The sequence below is a fragment of the Mytilus californianus genome, unplaced genomic scaffold (genome assembly GCF_021869535.1).
Source record: "Mytilus californianus isolate M0D057914Y unplaced genomic scaffold, xbMytCali1.0.p SCAF_2, whole genome shotgun sequence".
Lineage (NCBI taxonomy): Eukaryota > Metazoa > Mollusca > Bivalvia > Mytilida > Mytilidae > Mytilus > Mytilus californianus.
The window spans coordinates 50784131-50803436 of record NW_026262668.1 but is presented as its reverse complement, the minus strand read 5'-3'; the positions used below and the strand labels follow the sequence as shown (position 1 = coordinate 50803436).

The window sequence follows — 19306 nt, the reverse complement described above, 5'->3', positions numbered from 1 at the left end:
ATACACATCCTACCACATCTCTGTTATGAATTTTCATTTTCAACAAGCAATAAATTATAAGGTAAATACCCAAGGATAGAAAACAGCATGCTTGTGATAAAACTTACCTAAGGTCAACAATCTGTTCAAAAACTTCAAAATATATGTTGAAAATTGTGAAGATAAATTCTTCCTGGAGGCTCCTAGCAGCAGTGTGGTTAAATCTGTAATTTAAAATAAAAGATTATTTACTTCTTAACAGTAATTGGGGATATTCATTCAATTAAGGTAATCATCTTCTTCGATTTTTTTTCCCTTAGGTTTTTAAATTCAGGAAAAATGTTTATCCATCAAAAAAAACATTTGAAACCCCAACAAAAACCCTAACAAAAACTTATGCATGAACAGTATTATAAAAAAGAATTTTTAAAACCCTTCTAGACAAACATCAAAAATTTGACTAACTACATATGAACATATGCTTTAACAGACTATATAAAGAAACTTGAGATAAAAAGATGTATATACATCTCTCAATTTTTTAACCCTACCTCCTTTTTCGGTGAAGAATTTTTCAAAAGCCTTTCTTTCTGCCTTAGATTCCAGGTGATTCTCCATAAATTTCAGGCATTCTATGAAAACCTTTTCTTCTAGTCCAAATTCTGTGTCAGAATAATTCACAATCAAATTGTTACAAACAGATATACAATAGTAAAAAGTCTTTTCTAAGTATTCTTCACCGTCAGCTGGTCCTAAGAAACGTTCCAAAGACATCCAAACCTACAACAAACATGTATAAAGTTCAAGATTTTAACGTTGATTTAAAAATTTTGTTCAAAATATGAATGATTAAAAAAGACTTTAATATCTTTTTATGTAAGCTACATCTCTTCTCAATCCTTAAATTTCATGTATAAAAACAATACATAAATTTTAAATAGGTTTGCCAAAATAGGAAATAAAACAATTTTCATATTTTATTCCTATCACAGGAGAAAATATTGTACTCTAAGATTAAAATATTTTGATGTTATTATGTCAATTAGTGCAAAGCTCAATTATTTAAAAGAATCGGAATGTGAAATTTATATTATCTTTTTTTTTTACATGGTTTAATTTGTGTATTCATCTTCGGTTCTATAAGGTGAAATTTGTGTATATATCTTTGGTTCTACATGGTTAAATTTTAGTATTTATTTTCGGTTCTACATGGTTAAATTTGAGGATTATTTTTGGTTCAACAAAATCAAATGTTTTTTTTTTTTTATCTTTGGTTCTACAAGGTTAATTTTGTGCATTCATCTTTGATTCCACATGGTTGAAATTGTGTCTTTAACTTTGGTTCTACAAGGTTAAAATTGTGTATTTATCTTTTGTTCAACAAGATTGAATTTGTGTATTTATCTTTGGTTTTCCAAGGTTAAATCTGTGAATTTTTCTTTGGTTATACAAGGTTAAATTTGTGTATTTAACTTTTGTTTTACAAGGTAAAATTTGTGTATTTATCTTTGGTTCTACAAAGTTAAATTTGCATATTCATCTTTGGTATACAAGTTAATTTTGTATATCTAACTTTGGTTTTACAAGGTCAAATTTGTGTGGTTTTTTTTTTTCTACGTTAAGTTTGTGGATTTTCTTTGGTTCTACAAGGTTAAATTTGTGTATTCATTTTTGGTTTTACAAGATCAAATTTGTGAATTTATCTTTGGTTCTACAAAGATTTTCACATTGTTCTGCAGGGATTATCAGTTGTTTACAGTAGTCATTCTTGCTCATTACAATTTTTTCACCAGTGCCATTGAGAGATAATCAACTGCATTTCTAGCCAGGTCAAATTTTTATTTGACTAAAAGTTTTTTTTAACCTTAACTCACGAGTATCTATATCATTTAATAAAATCCTTGTCTTACCATTTCATCCATGGAGACAGCAGCAGCCTCTACAGTCAATGGAAACATAACTCTGACCATTTCTTTACTACTGTTTGTGTCTGGACACCATCTACAACAGAAAAAGAAATAATTATTTCCTTTTTTTTTTCAAATCATGAATATGCTTTTTTAAAATATGTACCGTAATCGGGCTTGTATAGTTTGCACTGGTACATAGTCCGCACCCCCTTCTCCCCATGAAATTTCAGGTAAAAAAACTTTTTGTAACTGTTAGAAAAGGTCTAATGAAACTCCCGTAATTTTAAATCGTGTGTGGTCGTTTGCGGTATTTTCTTGGAAAAACCTATTTTCCATCACCAAACAGAAGCTAAAACTGCTTATAAATGGTTCTAAAACACTTCACGCTGGTTTAAATAAGTCTAAATCACACATAAAACAATTTTGAAACTTGTAAGTTTGAAAAGCATGTGTAAAAGATGAAAAAAAAACCCGGTGAGAGTCGAAATCCGTACATAATAGATATCACTATAATACGACTTTGAAAGTAAAACAGTTCCCTCCTTATGTAAAACAGTGTTTAATATATCTATCACATTAATGTTTGAAGGGTCTTAAGCTAATACAAAACATATTTGTCAATAGGAAACACCAAAACGGAACGAATAATAACCGATTACGTTTTGTAGTTTACACATCGTAAGCTGGTTTACGGTTGTCTTTTTTTACTTTTTTTGTACGATTTCATTCAAGCAGATACCAGTTTATATTTAGCAATGCATTGAAAAGAAACGAGAATTTAGTAATGAAGCAACTCATTTTTAAAGGAGTTGGTCCAGTAAGACCCCTTTTTGGCCCCAAAATATAGCAGTTTTACAAAATTGTTAAAATGTAAACTTTAAGTTATTTATTGTAAAGAAGAATATTTCTGTTACCTAAATACGAGCTGTTTTTGACAATACAATCAACATATATCAGGTACTAGCATCATTTAGTCATGCTAAATTACTGAAATCTTAAAAATTTTAGCATTTGAGTTAAATTTTAGACGGTTTCCGTCTTAAATGGAAGTGGCTGCATTTGTGTTCATTCTTAATATTTAAATGTAAGTTGTATTTGATGATAATACATAACATATATAAAGGTTGAGAGTGAACACGGATGCGGCCACTTTCATTTTTGAGAAAAACCATCTGAAAAGTGACATATTTTGGCATATTTGATAGATTTTCCATATTTAAGCTTGAATTTGGGCGTTTTTAAAGACTAAATCATTTCAAATCTTTCACATAAACTAATTGAATCGACTGAAGTAGACACTTAAGTGTTTAAAAAGTGTCCAAAATCTTTCATCAGATGAAACTGAAATTTGAGGCCAAAATCGGCCCTTACCGGACCTACTCCTTTATCAGTATTAATTTGATATTGAATAAAAATAACTTATTAATATGGATTGAGTAAAATTATTGGTTTGAAAAATGATAAGAGCGCCCTCTACAATGTCAATAACAAACATGGCGGAACGTAAACAAACCACATCGCGAAATTGAAATTTTCTCTCTTATTTCTTGCTTATTGTACTCTATAGTCCGCACCCCTGCTGTCAGGGTCAATTTTGGAGAATAAAACCGCGGACTATACAAGCCTTTTAACAGTAGTCAAAAGCACACAGCATATTGTGTTGTTATTTTCACTCTTTTTTATTATAATAAATGTTTATTATTAAATGTAACAGGACAAATACATACAGGTTGCCCCTTGTAAATACAGCTGGTTCACAAACCACGCCTCTTTTGGGAAGATATATAATATCATAGGTAATTTGTTGTGTTTACCTACTGGTTCCCAGATATGATCTCCATGTTTCATCTCAGAGACACAACTTAGGAATTTTACCAGTATAAAACTGTTAGATTACAGACAAATTTAATTCTCAGGAGGACTCCAAGTAAAGGGAGGGGTAGTAAAGAATTTAAGTATAAGTTTAAACCCTTAAAAGTTCAAGGCATATAAATATTGAGAATATGACACACAACCCTATGTTTTGACCTTTGCAAAAAATAGTAGTGCATATAAACTTTCCATTCTAGGATATGATTTTTTATGAAACTTCATAGTAAAAGTTTCACAGTTTCACAGTTTTACCCGTAAAGGGAGTTCCTATTGGAAATTGCATAGTCTGTATTGACAGAAGTGCAACCTACAAGAATTAGTGATGATAAGGTCACTATGAGGCCTCATATTTTGGATTTTTTTTCATTTTCAATATAAATTTGCAGTTTTTAAATGTCATTATCACAATAGAAGGCAAGGCATTTCTATATAATTCCACAATGCATAAAAATTTGATGAATTATATCCACTTTTTTTTTTTTAACCTTGGACGTGTTTACTTACGTAGTTAAATCCGATGCAAACTTGACGAGTGATGACAGCATATGTCTGATTGACATGTCCACACTGAAGGTAGCTTCTACTGACATAGTCTCTATGTGTGAACTCAGAATGGCTTCTATGTAGCTCTCAGCTGGTATCAAATCATTACTGTAATCTCCCTTCTATAAATAGCAATATTAAAGATTAAGAATTATTTGACCTACATGTATAGATACATTCAGAAGAAATAATTGTTCTACAAGTATACATACATTTAGAAGAAATAATTGTTCTACAAGTATAAATACATTTAGAATAAATATTTGACCTACATGTATACATACATTTAGATGAAATATTTGACCTACATGTATACATACATTCAGAAGAAATATTCGACCTACACGTATAAAAACATTCAGAAGATATATTTGACCTACATGTATAAAAACATTCGGCAGAAATAAATTACTTTTTTACTCAACATCAATTTACATTTTCATGACTTATGATGCAAATTTGGGACTACAAAATTTTCTGTTAATCATCATTTAATTCAGTATCGACTTTCACATTTTTCTTTTCCCATATAACAAAGAAAAGTTCAAAATTCATATTACAATATAAGGCTTCACAAGGTTTAAAGTAAATTTTACTAAATTATACGCATTTATTTACCCATGATGCATTTCCAGGGAAGACAACTTTTGTAGATGTTGTCCATTTATCAATGGCCTGTGATAGTTTCCTGGGTAAAGTAGCCATTATTTCCCTAGCCAGTAACATTGTTGTGGAATGATTTGTTGATCCAATACTCATCACTATACCATAGGCCTTCTGTTGTTTATTTGTTACTTGAAGTTCTCCATCCTCTTCACAGTGCAGTTTACCCAAAATACAGGATCTGGTGTAAAACAATTGAATGACATTGTAAAAATTAAATTCTTATAAATTCCAAGTTTCAGAAACTAATGAATTATGAGAAATATTCCATAAAGCGTACACTGAATCTTTGTGATTCGTTAAACACATCCTTAACAATTAGAATTCAACATTATTTTCATTTTGGGGTACACACACTATGATTCAGATTCTGAAAAGGGTAATTCATCTGAAATTTTCTTAATATGAGGTTCCAAATTTACAGCATGTACATCACATAGCTAATTGACAGAAAACTAAACTTTTTCAAGAGCGAAATCATGATCATTTAGTACATAGATTATTACATACAAAAACCATTCCTGAGTTAAACAATTTTTCTTACAAGTAATTAAGAAACAACTATTTTAGACCATAACTGCTTTGGTGGCACTCAGGTTAATTGTTAGGCAAGTCAAATATTTATGTAAGGACTTTCGGCTTTGACTTATCGAGAAATGTATGCGGTTTCTGCTCTAAAATGAGAAGGCCACAGCAATCCTACTCTTTGACCAAAAATACACCTTTGGTGCTCAATAAATATCAATTAATTCATATATCATGCAAGTTATAACATATTAACTTTAAAATATGATAGATATACCTTGCAAAGACACCATAAGCCTCAAGAAGTAGTAATGTAGCTGGTATTAAATCCTGGGCAATTTCCATAGTTTTATTTGGATCGATATCGTCCTGAAATTTAAATGCACATAAATTTATTAATTGTTTGTTAAATGTAGTGTTAAGAATTAGTTCAAAAGTATAAAAATTGAAATAAACTGCTTCGCTGAGCGCAGCTAGATACGCCCGCAGAGGTCCAACCTTGAACAGTTTGGGCAAAAATGGACACAATATTCAAGCTTGATTCAGGTCTGAGTTTGGATTGTAATTAAATATTTGACATATTATAGGTTTCTGAATAAATGTAGTCAAAGATCTTGAAATTGGTTGTATGATTGAATTTATATTCAATTAAAGATTTCTTGCTGTTGTGCAATACTTAGTAAATCTGTTGTCAGACTATACACAAATAAAGTTCAATTAATTCTCAATGTCATATTAGAAATTTATGAAAATAAAAAGGGAGCTTACATCAATAGATATAAACAATCCACCAAAGTTTCATGAGAATTGGTGACAGCATTTTTGAGTTATTGTCAGAAAACTGGAAAATCACCCCTTTTTTTAATGAATAAAACCCCATAACTCAGAAATGTAAAATGTAAAATTTATAAAATTCAAAAGGGAGCTTACATCAATACATACAAACAATTCACCAAATTTCATAAGAATTGCTGAAAGCATTTTTGAGTTTTTGTCAGAAAAACTGGAAAATTCCCCCTTTTTTTATGAATAAAACCCTGTAACTCGGAAACGTAAAATCTAAAATTTATAAAAATCGAAAGGGACTTCATGTCAATAGATATAAACAATTCACCACAATTTCTTGCAAGTTGGTGAAAGCATTCTTGACTTATTGTCCAAAAACTGGAAAATCACCCTTTTTTTAATGAACAAAACCCCATAACTCGGAAACGTAAAATATAAATTTTATAAAAAACAAAAGGGAGCTCACGTCAATAGATATAAACAATTCACCAAAGTTTTATGCAAATTGGTTAAAGCATTTTTGAGTTGATGTCCGACATGTTGACGACGGACAGAGGGACGGACGGACGGACGGACGGACGGACAGACGGACAATGGTATACCATAATACGTCCAGTAAACGGGCGTATAAAAGTTAGTCAGCTTTACTGTAAAAAAACTAATTTTTGTGAGAGGCTTATTTTTGCATTTTTTTTTACTAAGATTAAATTATAACAAGAGTGCACACGCTGAAATGTCTCGCCTTCTTTACTAATCATTGATATTATGTTGATAGTCCTAAATATAAAGCTTTATTACAACTGTCACATAAACTTAACATTAACCAAGTAAACTAAACATTGACCAATGAACCATGAAAATGAGGTCAAGGTCAGATGAACCATGCTAGGCAGGCATGTACAGCTAACAATTCTTCCATACAACAAATATAGTTGACCTATTGCTTATAGTTTAAGAAAAACAGACGAAAACACAAAAACTTAACACTGAGCAATGAACCTTGAAAATGAGGTCAAGGTCAAATAAAACCTGCGTGACTGACATATAGATCATAAAATATTTCCATACACCAAATATAGTTGAACTATTGCATATAGTATTAGAAAAACAGACCAAAACTCAAAAACTTAACTTTGACCACTGAACCATGAAAATGAGGTCAAGGTAAGATGACACCTGCCAGCTAGACATGTACACCTTACAATCATTCCATACACCAAATATAGCTGACCTATTGCATGCAGTATTAGAAAAAAAGACCAAAACTCAAAAACTTAACTTTGACCACTGAACCATGAAAATGAGGTCAAGGTAAGATGACACCTGCCAGCTAGACATGTACACCTTACAATCATTCCATACACCAAATATAGTAGACCTATTGCATACAGTATAAGAAAAACAGACCAAAACACAAAAACTTAACTATAACCACTGAACCATGAAAATGAGGTCAAGGTCAGATGACACCTGCCAGTTGGACATGTACACCTTACAGTCCTTCCATACACCAAATATACTAGACCTATTGCTTATAGTATCTGAGATATGGACTTGACCACGAAAACTTAACCTTGTTCACTGATCCATGAAATGAGGTCGAGGTCAAGTGAAAACTGTCTGTCGGGCATGAGGACCTTGCAAGGTACGCACATACCAAATATAGTTATCCTATTACTTATAATAAGAGAGAATTTAACATTACAAAAAATCTGAACTTTTTTTTCAAGTAGTCACTGAACCATGAAAATGAGGTCAAGGACATTGGACATGTGACTGACGGAAACTTCGTAACATGAGGCATCCATATACAAAGTATGAAGCATCCAGGTCTTCCATCTTCTAAAATATAAAGCTTTTAAGAAGTTAGCTAACGCCGCCGCCGCCGCCGCCGCCGCCGGATCGCTATCCCTATGTCGAGCTTTCTGCGACAAAAGTCGCAGGCTCGACAAAAATGAAACATTGCATACATTTTGTCTTAATGGAGATTAGTCAGGGGCAAGGAAAAATGTGAAAATAAAGATTGGGCTTTGAAATCGCAAAAACATACTTGGTGCCAAAAAAACCCACATATTACAGTATATGTAAATTTATACAATTCAACAAAGAAATTCAAACAGTTTACAAACTGTTTGATAATGATGTTGATGGTTTTCTTTAAGAGTGAAAATTTTTAAGGATACTAATCGACATTGTATGAAAACCATTCACTGTTTTGGGGAAAGTTCTTCTGGAAACACCTTTAGGTAATTAGCTATGAAACAAAACTTACCATTGCTTTTGCGAATGTTTCATCCAATGAGACCTGTATTTTAGCTATAACACAGTCTAACATGAGGCAAGAAAATAAACTGGGTAATTCTGACAATGGTAAGACCTCAGTGTTTTCTACAAATGGTAATACTGCAATCTGGAACAAGACATAAAACTTATAGCCTCAAGACAATGATATTACAACATTGAATTATTTGTGCTGATATTTTATAATACAGTCTCAGCATCTCTAAGACAAATTTTTGTCTAAAAGCATGAACAAAATCATAATTATGTATGTTTACAATGCATGATAATTTTAGAACAACAGTTCATTTTTTTTACAGTAAAAGGAACGTAACTCTACTACTTACCATGTATTTAAGATAAAATATGCCCACTGACCTAATATTATATATACACGGTTCCCACATATTGGCTTTCAACCAATTATATTCCTAGAAGTGTTTAGGAGGTAAGATCATTTTTATGATACAGGATGTAAAAATTAAAAATATTTCTCTACCAAACTGGTATTATCTTTGATAAAAATCATTGTTACAAAACATCTTCATCTTCTAAGTTCAAAGCTACTAAATTAATAAACCCTTTTTTTTATAAAATTTACTGCTGCTGTATGCAATACATTCTCCTATATGTCAGACAACAAAACATATAAATGCAATCAGAAAAAGAATGTGTAAACAGTATTTTAATATAAAAAGTTTTTGCTTTACTTGTTTATGATGAAATTCATCACTCCAGTTTAATATAATTTTTAATTACAGAAATAGATTATATCAGTACATGAAAATATATCATTAGTTCATGGACATAATTTATAATAGTCAAACCTTACCTGGTCTTGTATAAAGTTCATGGCCAGACGGATATCGAAGTTGACCGTATTAGCCAGTTTGTTTACAGCTGTTAACAGTGCATCAGACTGTTGTGTTGTTAGTCCTTGTTTAACAAGACAATCCTGAAAACATTCAAACAATTTGTTTACATGTGTGTAGTGCCTATTTTAGCACATCAAGTAAAGAACATGTTCTTTCATGATCTTTGATGATAAAAGTTTCCACTATGTTTCATAGGCAAAAAAATGGCTGCAAGATGCAATTCTTTGTTCTAGTCTTTTGGTTTTTTTTATAAAATTTATTGACAAACTTACCTATTTGCTTGAAAGGTAAAATCTATAGGTATGGAAAACACCCCAAAATAAATTTTATAAGTTTTGTCTCATTCTTGTTCAAACTGTGAGAGATTTTTCACTGAAAAGTTTCTCATGTGGAAATGGCAAATTCAATGTTTTGCTTCATAAAATCCTAGAAATAAATCTGATCCAAAAATAAAAGAATGGTGCATGACTTAACTTTTTAAATAAATTACCCATATCCAGTTACATAAACAGACATACCTTTATCCAGCTTATAAAAACTTTCTGTCCACATCTAGGTGTCCATCTGAGTGTATGTAAGACATGTCCATTGCTCATTTGTAAAGTACCAGTTTCTAGTAGTCTTAGATACTGTATAGAAGGAGGCAAACAGGAAAGCAGTCTCCAGGTAATCAGAAAATGACTATGTCTCGACACAGAGTCCTGAAAATCAAACAAATATAAATTTTATTCAACAATTAACTTTTGTATTAAAGAATATTACTTCACCAATTTAATTCAATTGTAAATGATGAAGCAAACTTTCTCCTGTTGATCTATATTTTTTTAATTCAAAAATCTTAAGTTTCTTAATACTTTGAAACCAATTACATAATACCTCCCTTCGCCGAAACAGAGAAATACTGAATAATTTAAGCTGCACCAAATTCAATAAATAATATTAACTGACCAGTAGTGTCAACTTTGTCTTGGTCTTGTCCACTTTGCTGCCAACCATTAAAAGAGAGATGCAGGCATCATATAGTAAGTTGTAACTCATGCAGTCAGATGTCGCCAACAGGAAACTACATGCCTGAAATCATAAAAGATGATTAATAAAATATTGTAGATATATCATAATGTATTATTGCCATACTGTGAATTCATTTATTTTTCGTGGGTACCAATTTTCCCGGATTGAGGAAAACTGGTCTTTTTATGGTTTTGCCAAAGTTAACCTATAGAAAATTTGTACTTCATTGAACATTTAAATACGTGGTTAACTTTTATCCAGGAAATCCATGAAAATTGGTATTCTACGAATAATAATGAATCTACGGTATTTATGGGGATTATAAGGGTTGTTCCATCATGAGTTGATGATATTTGAATTCTTGGAATATTTATTCTTTTCATTACATTGACTTTTGATGGTCAATGAAGTATAAAGTGCAAGGAATTATATATTTTTCTACACAATCTCACATCTTTGTGATGCAATGTCCCTACAACGTCAAGACAACACCTTTTGTTGTATGACTTCAGAGGAATGAAATTTTCGGATTTTTTAAGATGTGAAACAACTGGGATATCATTCTATCTCATTGCAAGAAATGAAATAAAATAAAATGCATCACCATTACTTGCAAAATTTAATTTACTATTTCATTCTAGTACACAATTTTATTTAGGGGCCAGTTGAGGACCACCTCCGGTGCGATATTTTCTTGCTGCGTTGACCCATTGGTGGCCTTCGGCTGTTGTGTGCTCTTTGGTCGGGTTGTTGTCTCTTTGACATATTCCCCATTTCCATTCTCAATTTTATCATATAATTAGTATTTTTCAGCATGTAAATTTCAGTCACTAATTCAAAGCTTGTTACTTAAAAATAATACTGGGGCTCAAGAGAAATAAAACTAAATAACATACCAATCCATCTACTTTGGGTGCATCTTGACTTCTTATTTCTATTGGTCCTATGTTATAAAATCTTGGCTTCAGAACTAAAAGTAAAACAAAAATAGTAACACAGACCACTACATACAAGAGGACAGAGTGCTACATTTAAAATGGGCCATATTTGGCCTTTTTTCACCCAAATTTGAATTTAAAGACAAACTTCATTTTGTGTGTACATTAAAGTTAGGGTTATACAGTATCAAAAACAGTTTATCATCCCTGATTTCTCATCATTTCTTTGTGTATCATATTCAACTTTTAACATTCTCTAATCAATTAACATGACCTTTAAAAATTCTTACCTTCGTTTGCTTCCTGTGCAGTAAGATTTTTACGGTATCTTTTTTCTATATCATCCCAGGCAAAGTAAAGAGATGCCAGTGGCTTATCACCTTCCTGTTTCATTGTATGAACTGTAAATAAGTTCCACCTGACCTGTTAAAATAATACCCATGCAGGTTGGAATTAACACAAACACAAAAACTTCATACAAAAGCATTTAAATTATTTTGAATTACACTGTTAAATAATTAAAAACTTTATAAAAATATCGAAGGAGAACTCTTCCTATGTATTATAGGCATTTATTCAAGATGGGAAAACATAAATCATGTTTAATTCTTTTTTACTTAAAACAAACAGATTTAACAAATTAAACTGATTAATTATGGAGCGTGAAATTTGAAATTTGAAATCAATTTATCAATCCTATAAATGCAAAGTAAAAATTAATATTCCAAAAAGTTATTAAGGTGGTACATAACACTACAGGGCGTAACTCTGTAAAAATCAGCTTAACGTTTTAATCACGTTCAATTGTTAAGGCATTATCAAGATTCTCAATGATCAAAATTAGCATCTTTCAAACTGCTATATATCCAATGAAATTTTTCTTATAAAGTGTGTGGTTGAAGTTTTTTGAAATTTTTATATTTTTGTCAAAGGTTCAAAGTAAATATTTTGTGAAACCTTTATGCAAATTAAACAAGCCAAATTAATTTTAGTCAAGGTGTTTGGTACCACCTTAATTCATTCTAAAAACCTAATATTCTGTTTTCATTCCTTTATTGTAATTTACAAATTTTATAGAAGATTTACAGAAATTCATTTTTATTTCTACAGGCTTTCTTTTTCATAAAATTGCCAGTCACCTATTTTCCATTATAATTACCTGTTCCATAAGTTCATCTGGTGGGTCGTAGAAGTAATGAAGTAAATACTCAAATATCAACACCAGTCTGGACAGAAGCAATGGTACCATCTTCTCCAGTTTTCTAAAATTGACAATGTCAAAGTGAAACCTCATAGATCAACAGCAGCATATAAGGTATTCGAACAGCTTTACTTAAAAAGTAATTTTCAAATTTTATAGATGCATAAAAATTATCAGGAACGTAATTCTTTAAAACTCATAAAACGTAAATATTCTGGCCTCTAAATTTCTTTCTTTCTTTGTGTTGTTTAGTTGTTTTGTTGACAAACATTTGAATATTTGGAATATGACAGTTGTTTTCCATTTGTTTGATGTGTTTGATCTTTTGATTTTGTCATTTGATAAAGGACTTTCTGTTTTGAATTTTCCTTGTAGTTTGGTATTTTTGCTATTTTACGTTTTTTTATTTAAATTTCTTGTTTTCTGGTAATATGTTAAAATATGTGAAGATGTAAAACAATCATTTAAATTTCTTTTTTGGAAACACATAAAAACAGAGCTTCCTTAAATGCTTGTTATCTTCAAATACTTCAAACTTTTCATAGCATTCAAGCTGAACTAATCAGTTTCAAGCAAAATTCAGAAATTCAACATCCCACCTTGTAAATTATATTGCACAATTACAGCATTCTCACAAATAATGTTGGACCAATCAGATTGTCATAACAGTGAAAGACCTAAATGTTTAAAGCAACTCCATTTTTTAATTGGTCTATTAATTAAAAATTTTCCTACAAGAAAACAATTAAGGAAGTTTTATACAATGGCCTGATGATATGTTCTGGGTTAAGATACAGACCTGGATTCCAGTTCAGAGATAGCTATGATATTCTGTGCCAGTTGTAACAACAGAGATTTCTTCTGCATCAATGGCAGGCTGTGGAACAGGAAGATCAGTAGCTGTATGTGCTCCACATTTACATCTACAATATCAATCAAAAACTGTGACAATATAAATTAAATACTGTGTATTAATTTATTTTCCTTGAACCAAATTTTTATGGTTTCAATAAAATTTTGTATTTTCATTGATTTTGTGATTTTTGAAAATTCTGCATTCAAGCCTACAGGAAATAAACATTTGAATTCATCCACAAAAATTAGTACATCTTGAATTATAAGGATTTCACGTTTGTTTCTTTTAATTTCCTATATTTTAAAATCTGAATGAGCAATACTGAAATCTTATTCTTGATTCCATTCCAACTTGACTAACTGAATTGAGAATATGAGATTCAACATTATTTCATTTGGCTGCTTTATATTTTCAAAAAGAATTATCGACCAGCAGTAAACAAATTTCACAAGCTAATATTGACACGACTATTGTACCACATCTTCTTATTTTTTTAATGACTAACTATATCAATTACCTTCACAGGTCTCTGTGACATTATCAAAATTAATGATGGCACTCTTCAATGTTGTCATGAACCTGACCCAAATAGTGATAACAGCAGCCTCACTTTGACTTTTCAATGTCTTAGATTCTCTTTCTTTTTGTTGTTTTAAGAGTATGACCTCTGCTAAGACACTAAGTGTTCTTGGATGAACTGTTAATGGCCAAGGGTCTACTGCACTGGGACTAACATTCAATTGTTCTAATAGGACATCCTACAAAACAAGACATCATTTAAGTTCAGATCTGATAAATTCTTAATACTTCAAATCATGCAAATGAATGTAGATAATGAATCACAACTGAGCAGACCTAAATATCTATATTATATATAATTATTTTACAGATAACAACTAGCTATATAAACAAATACAAAATTTAATGGGGTATACTAAAATGGAAAAAAAAATATCCCCCCTTCCTCCTCCAATAAAATTAGCAAAATAAAAAGCTTACATTCTATTTGCTTTTACTTTTGTACTTTATATTGTCCACCTATGATATTACAATTGAAGATGTAGCAATCTACAGAATAAATTGGAATAAAATTCTAGAAATGCTTATTTCATTAAATTAATTAAAACTAGAATTTTGTGATGAAGTGATCGCAGATACATGCCCACAGCATAATTCTAGAACAATAAATGTACACTGTTGAAATCAAATTCTGAGAAACAAAGAGTAAAATGGTAAATGTACTTAATTCAATTAAATTAATTAAGTAAACAACATAATGTTTACTAAAATCCCTCCTTACCTGCAATCTCTCACTAAGACACCCAGTGGCTATGAGACTGTGGTTCAGTCTGGCTAATGAAACAGATAAATTCTCAAAAGTCTTATCTGAAATGATAGGTACAAAATATAAAACACCTTTTTTTTTGCATGACAAACATACATATTTTTTTTAATTATTCAAGAGTGTGTAAATAGAAATAAAACACTCAAAGTGCTACAACTACACTTAATACAGAAATTTTGGAATGCTTTTATTACTGTGAAAATTGCGACAGGAAGAAATAATCCGAAGTGTTGACGATGGACAACGTTATACCATAATACGTCCGTCTAAGACGGGAATACAAAAAATAAAACTAGCCTTTCAAATTTGTATATCTTTATTTTAATGCAGTATTTCTTAAAATCTTAGTTTGTCTATTGTTCAATAATTGCCAAAAATTCTGAATTTACAGTATATGAACAAAAGAACTGCTCAATTTAAAGTAATGAAATTTTTAAAGGAAGCCTGGAAGGTATTTATAAAATAGGAAAACAGTTTTGTTATCTTTCTTTTGAAGAAGTTTCATCATATTCTACCACTTTAGAAAGTGCAAATCAAACATGTTCCCAGATATCTATAATGCAGATTGGCTCATCTTTTATTCTGAACTCTGTATCAGTCAAAACATTTTTGAGTAATTAGCAGGATCAAATACAAGTCTGTTTCCGGTCCATTATACCATATTGTGGATTTATTATCCTTCATAGGGCCAAAAATTTTAGTGGATTTTGTGTATTTAGCAAATCCATTAAATCAGACGCCTATAAAAATACAATTTTTTTCTCAATATACAAAAATTGGTACCCAAGAATCCGTGATATGCAATCTTTTAAAGCAATCCTAGAGGTAACTCTCCTATGGATTGGCATTTTTTTTATTATATTTAAAGACATAAAAATTTTGTTTTATGCATATATATATGTCTGATCTTTTTTAATGACTAAAGCAACCAAGTTATTCTTTGGGATAATTTATTTTTTAGATAACTGCCAGCCCAGAAAACATACCAGCTCCAACTTTCATGGTCTCTTTATCCAGTTCTTTAATAACAGTTGATAAGTTGCTCATATGGTCTTCATTCAAACAATTCCTACAGGATATAAATATATCTATGAAATGCTTCCTTTAATAAATTTTTACTTTTTCTTTTATCATGTTTTTTTCCCTTCACACTTGTGTTGTGAGGTTGCCGAATTGCTAACAAGTGGTGTCATGGTAAAGGTCACTGCTTAGGGAAAGCTGTCCGTGAATTAAGAGTACGGTAAGACAATAATTCAATAGCAGTCTGTTTCTGAAGATTTGGATAAAATTAAAGATTTTCTTTTAATATCTTAAGTTTTATGTCTGTACAGAATTTAATGTTATTTCAGATATATGATGGTCTTTGTTGAATTTATCCGCAACATGGGTTGACTTGAAGTGATTCAGAAATTGACACATGGTATTGACACCTGTCGTTTGTTGAACCTCAGTATTTTTCTGATATTGTAAAGTTGATGTTTTATTAACATTTACCCATATCCCCTTTAATTCCTTTCCATCATACTCACTTCAGTGTTTTCTGTAGTTCTGAGTCAGTTGTAGTTACAAAATACACATTGATGAAGTTCAAGAAATCAGCAGCAAGGTTAACAAACTGAAAAAAAAAATTGCTATCATGAAATAAAATTCAAAACTTATTTCTAATAAGAAAAGAAAAGAGTGTTCTTTTTTATATCTAAACTAGCAGAATAGAGAATAGATCGTTTCAGTAATTTGTTTTGTTTTAGTCATAATTCATGTCTTATTTATATCATCATGCTTTTCTTGCTCCTTCTAAGTGTTTAATGTGCTGCCTGTAGTGCATTTTTATTTTTATTTTTTTGTTTGTTATATGTACTTTTATATGTCCTGTCTGTATGTTTTAGCTTTCATTTTAATGTTATATTTATTATATCTATGTGCCTGTATGTCAATCCAAAAGCTCATTGTGAGCATATGACACATTTGTAATTTGTCTTGCTTACTTCAGAAGATTGTTAATTTGATTAAAGACTTCAAAAGAGTCTAAAGTACTTTCATGTTTTTCATACATTACAATTTATACTAGCAATAAAATATTCAATATATTTCAACAAAATGTATAAACAAAAGCATAAATTCTGTTCCCAAAAAACCTTAAACTTTGAATTCTTTTGATAAGGTCACATTGATATGTACATTGTATACTAATATATACAAGATAATTCAATTAAAGTTTATTAAAAAATAATTTTATCCAAGAAAAATTAGGGAGAAGAGTGTTGTAAAAAGGTTTCAATACTTACTCCTGCTGGTTCCCTTTTGTCAGGTATAAACACAGGGCTGTCCCCTGAGCTTATCTTTCTGGATCTCTTTCCTTCAGTTGGTACATCTACTCTTGCAGGTACAGGGGGTGGGGCCTGCGAGTCTGTGGTCTCTGAGGGACACATTGTCTCCTCCATCCAATGTCCAAGTATAGACTCTGCTGCATCTTCTGTCAAGGAAATAACATTTTATAAATTTTGTGCATCCCAAGTGCTTTCTGGATTTATCTTCATCAGGAATGCTCAAACTAAAGTATTTGAAAGTGAAGGATGACTTGATAACTTGCATGCATATATTGGTGATTTTGAATCTGTTCAAAGTTTTGATTTTTCTACCCTATATACCACATTGCTTCACATTCTCATTAAGAAAAAATTCACACACCTAATTAAATGGGCATTTAAAAAGTCAGAATGTGAACATATATGTTCAAACTCTTTTAGGTCATTTTTTAGTAGCAATAAACAAAAAAAATGTGTCAATTGGACATGCTTTGATACTATATATGCCCTTGAATTTTTACTAGATAACATTTTTTTCGCTTTGGAGATTCCGTATATCGTCAGGTTATCATAATTCCAATGAGGACTAACTGTGCACCACTTATTGCGGACCTTTTTTTGTATTGCTATGAGTTACAATTTATGACAAAAATCAGCAAAGACCCATCGAAACAACATCTGATACACAAATTTAATAATACTTTTAGATATTTGGATGATATTTTGGCTCTCAATAATGACGACTTCAGTATGTATACTAAAGAAATTTATCCTGTTGAACTTACTTTAAATAAAGCTAATACTAACAATGACCACTGCCCTTTCCTCGATCTTGATATCTATATCATTAACGGAAAGCTTAATACTAAAATGTATGATAAAAGAGATGATTTTTCATTTCCTATCGTTAATTATCCATTTTTAGATGGTGACGTTCCCTTGTCACCATCTTACGGTGTTTATATATCTCAACTTGTACGATTCGCTCGTGTATGTAACAATGTCTTAGATTTTAACGAGAGAAATTTATGTATTACTGAAAAATTATTACACCAGGGTTTTCGAAATCACAAACTAGTCAAAACATTTACTAAATTTTATCATCGGTATAAGGACATCATTCATAAATATAGCTCAACATGCAGACTTCTTATACGTTCAGGTATTTCACATCCAATTTTTTATGGAAATATTCTTTATAAAGCACAAAAATGTCAGTATTCACCTCTGAAGCTAACAAAACCTTTAAATAGACTTATTAAGAAGGGATATAGTTACGATACTGTTGTCAGGTCATTAAAGATTGCATATTTTGGTGTTAATATTGATTCACTTATAGGGTCTTTGCATCGGCACTAAACACATTTATTTAAAAACCAGTTGTTGGCATGACACGGGTTATGTTCTTCTCATATATGTTATGATGGTATGATACTAAACCCCTAACGGGAAGGATTGTGCCTGATATTCATATGATGAAGACATAATCTTTCAATCAGTTTAATTGAAGTCTGGAGCTGGCATGTCAGTTAACTGCTAGTAGTCTGTTGTTATTTATGTATTATTGTCATTTTGTTTATTTTCTTTGGTTACATCTTCTGACATCAGACTCAGACTTCTCTTGAACTGAATTTTAATGTGCGTAGTGTTATGCGTTTACTTTTCTACATTGGCTAGAGGTATAGGGGGAGGGTTGAGATCTCATAAACATGTTTAACCCCGCCGCATTTTTGCGCCTGTCCCAAGTCAGGAGCCTCTAGCCTTTGTCAGTCTTGTATTATTTTAAATTTTAGTTTCTTGTGTACAATTTGGAGTTTAGTATGGCGTTCATTATCACTGAACTAGTATATATATTTGTTTAGGGGCCAGCTGAAGGACGCCTCCGGGTGCGGGAATTTCTCGCTGCATTGAAGACCTGTTGGTGACCTTCTGCTGTTGTCTGTTCTGTGGTCGGGTTGTTGTCTCTTTGACACATTCCCCATTTCCATTCTCAATTTTATTTTATAAATACCTAAAAACAAGAGAAGTTATATAAGACCAAAAGGAACCTTAGAAGTATAGTCAAATTAATCTCAGGTAAATTCTACCTGAGGGAGTTTGAACCTTAGTTTCCTAGTAATTTATTAATTTATCAATGGGGAATTTTTTAGAAAAATGTGTTATAAAGAAGTACTGACTACTGAGCTGATGATACCAGATGTGACAGATTTTACAAT

The 19306-nt window shown here is 31.0% G+C and overlaps 1 protein-coding gene across 1 annotated transcript in view; it reads right to left on the bottom strand.

The window, feature by feature from the left end:
- The window catches only part of LOC127729960 (E3 ubiquitin-protein ligase UBR4-like), a 144755-nt gene that overhangs the window by 107460 nt on the left and 17989 nt on the right, over positions 1–19306 (bottom strand). The window contains exons 12-30 of the mRNA XM_052237959.1: positions 17070–17257; positions 16314–16399; positions 15771–15853; positions 14740–14825; positions 13957–14197; positions 13383–13506; positions 12542–12644; positions 11673–11805; positions 11341–11414; positions 10382–10504; positions 9952–10134; positions 9391–9513; positions 8551–8688; positions 5770–5861; positions 4923–5148; positions 4266–4426; positions 1890–1980; positions 531–759; positions 108–203 (exon numbers count right to left, since the gene is read on the bottom strand). Coding sequence (XP_052093919.1) covers positions 108–203; positions 531–759; positions 1890–1980; positions 4266–4426; positions 4923–5148; positions 5770–5861; positions 8551–8688; positions 9391–9513; positions 9952–10134; positions 10382–10504; positions 11341–11414; positions 11673–11805; positions 12542–12644; positions 13383–13506; positions 13957–14197; positions 14740–14825; positions 15771–15853; positions 16314–16399; positions 17070–17257 — 2580 coding nt within the window. The remainder of the gene's footprint in view (positions 1–107; positions 204–530; positions 760–1889; positions 1981–4265; positions 4427–4922; positions 5149–5769; positions 5862–8550; positions 8689–9390; positions 9514–9951; positions 10135–10381; positions 10505–11340; positions 11415–11672; positions 11806–12541; positions 12645–13382; positions 13507–13956; positions 14198–14739; positions 14826–15770; positions 15854–16313; positions 16400–17069; positions 17258–19306) is intronic.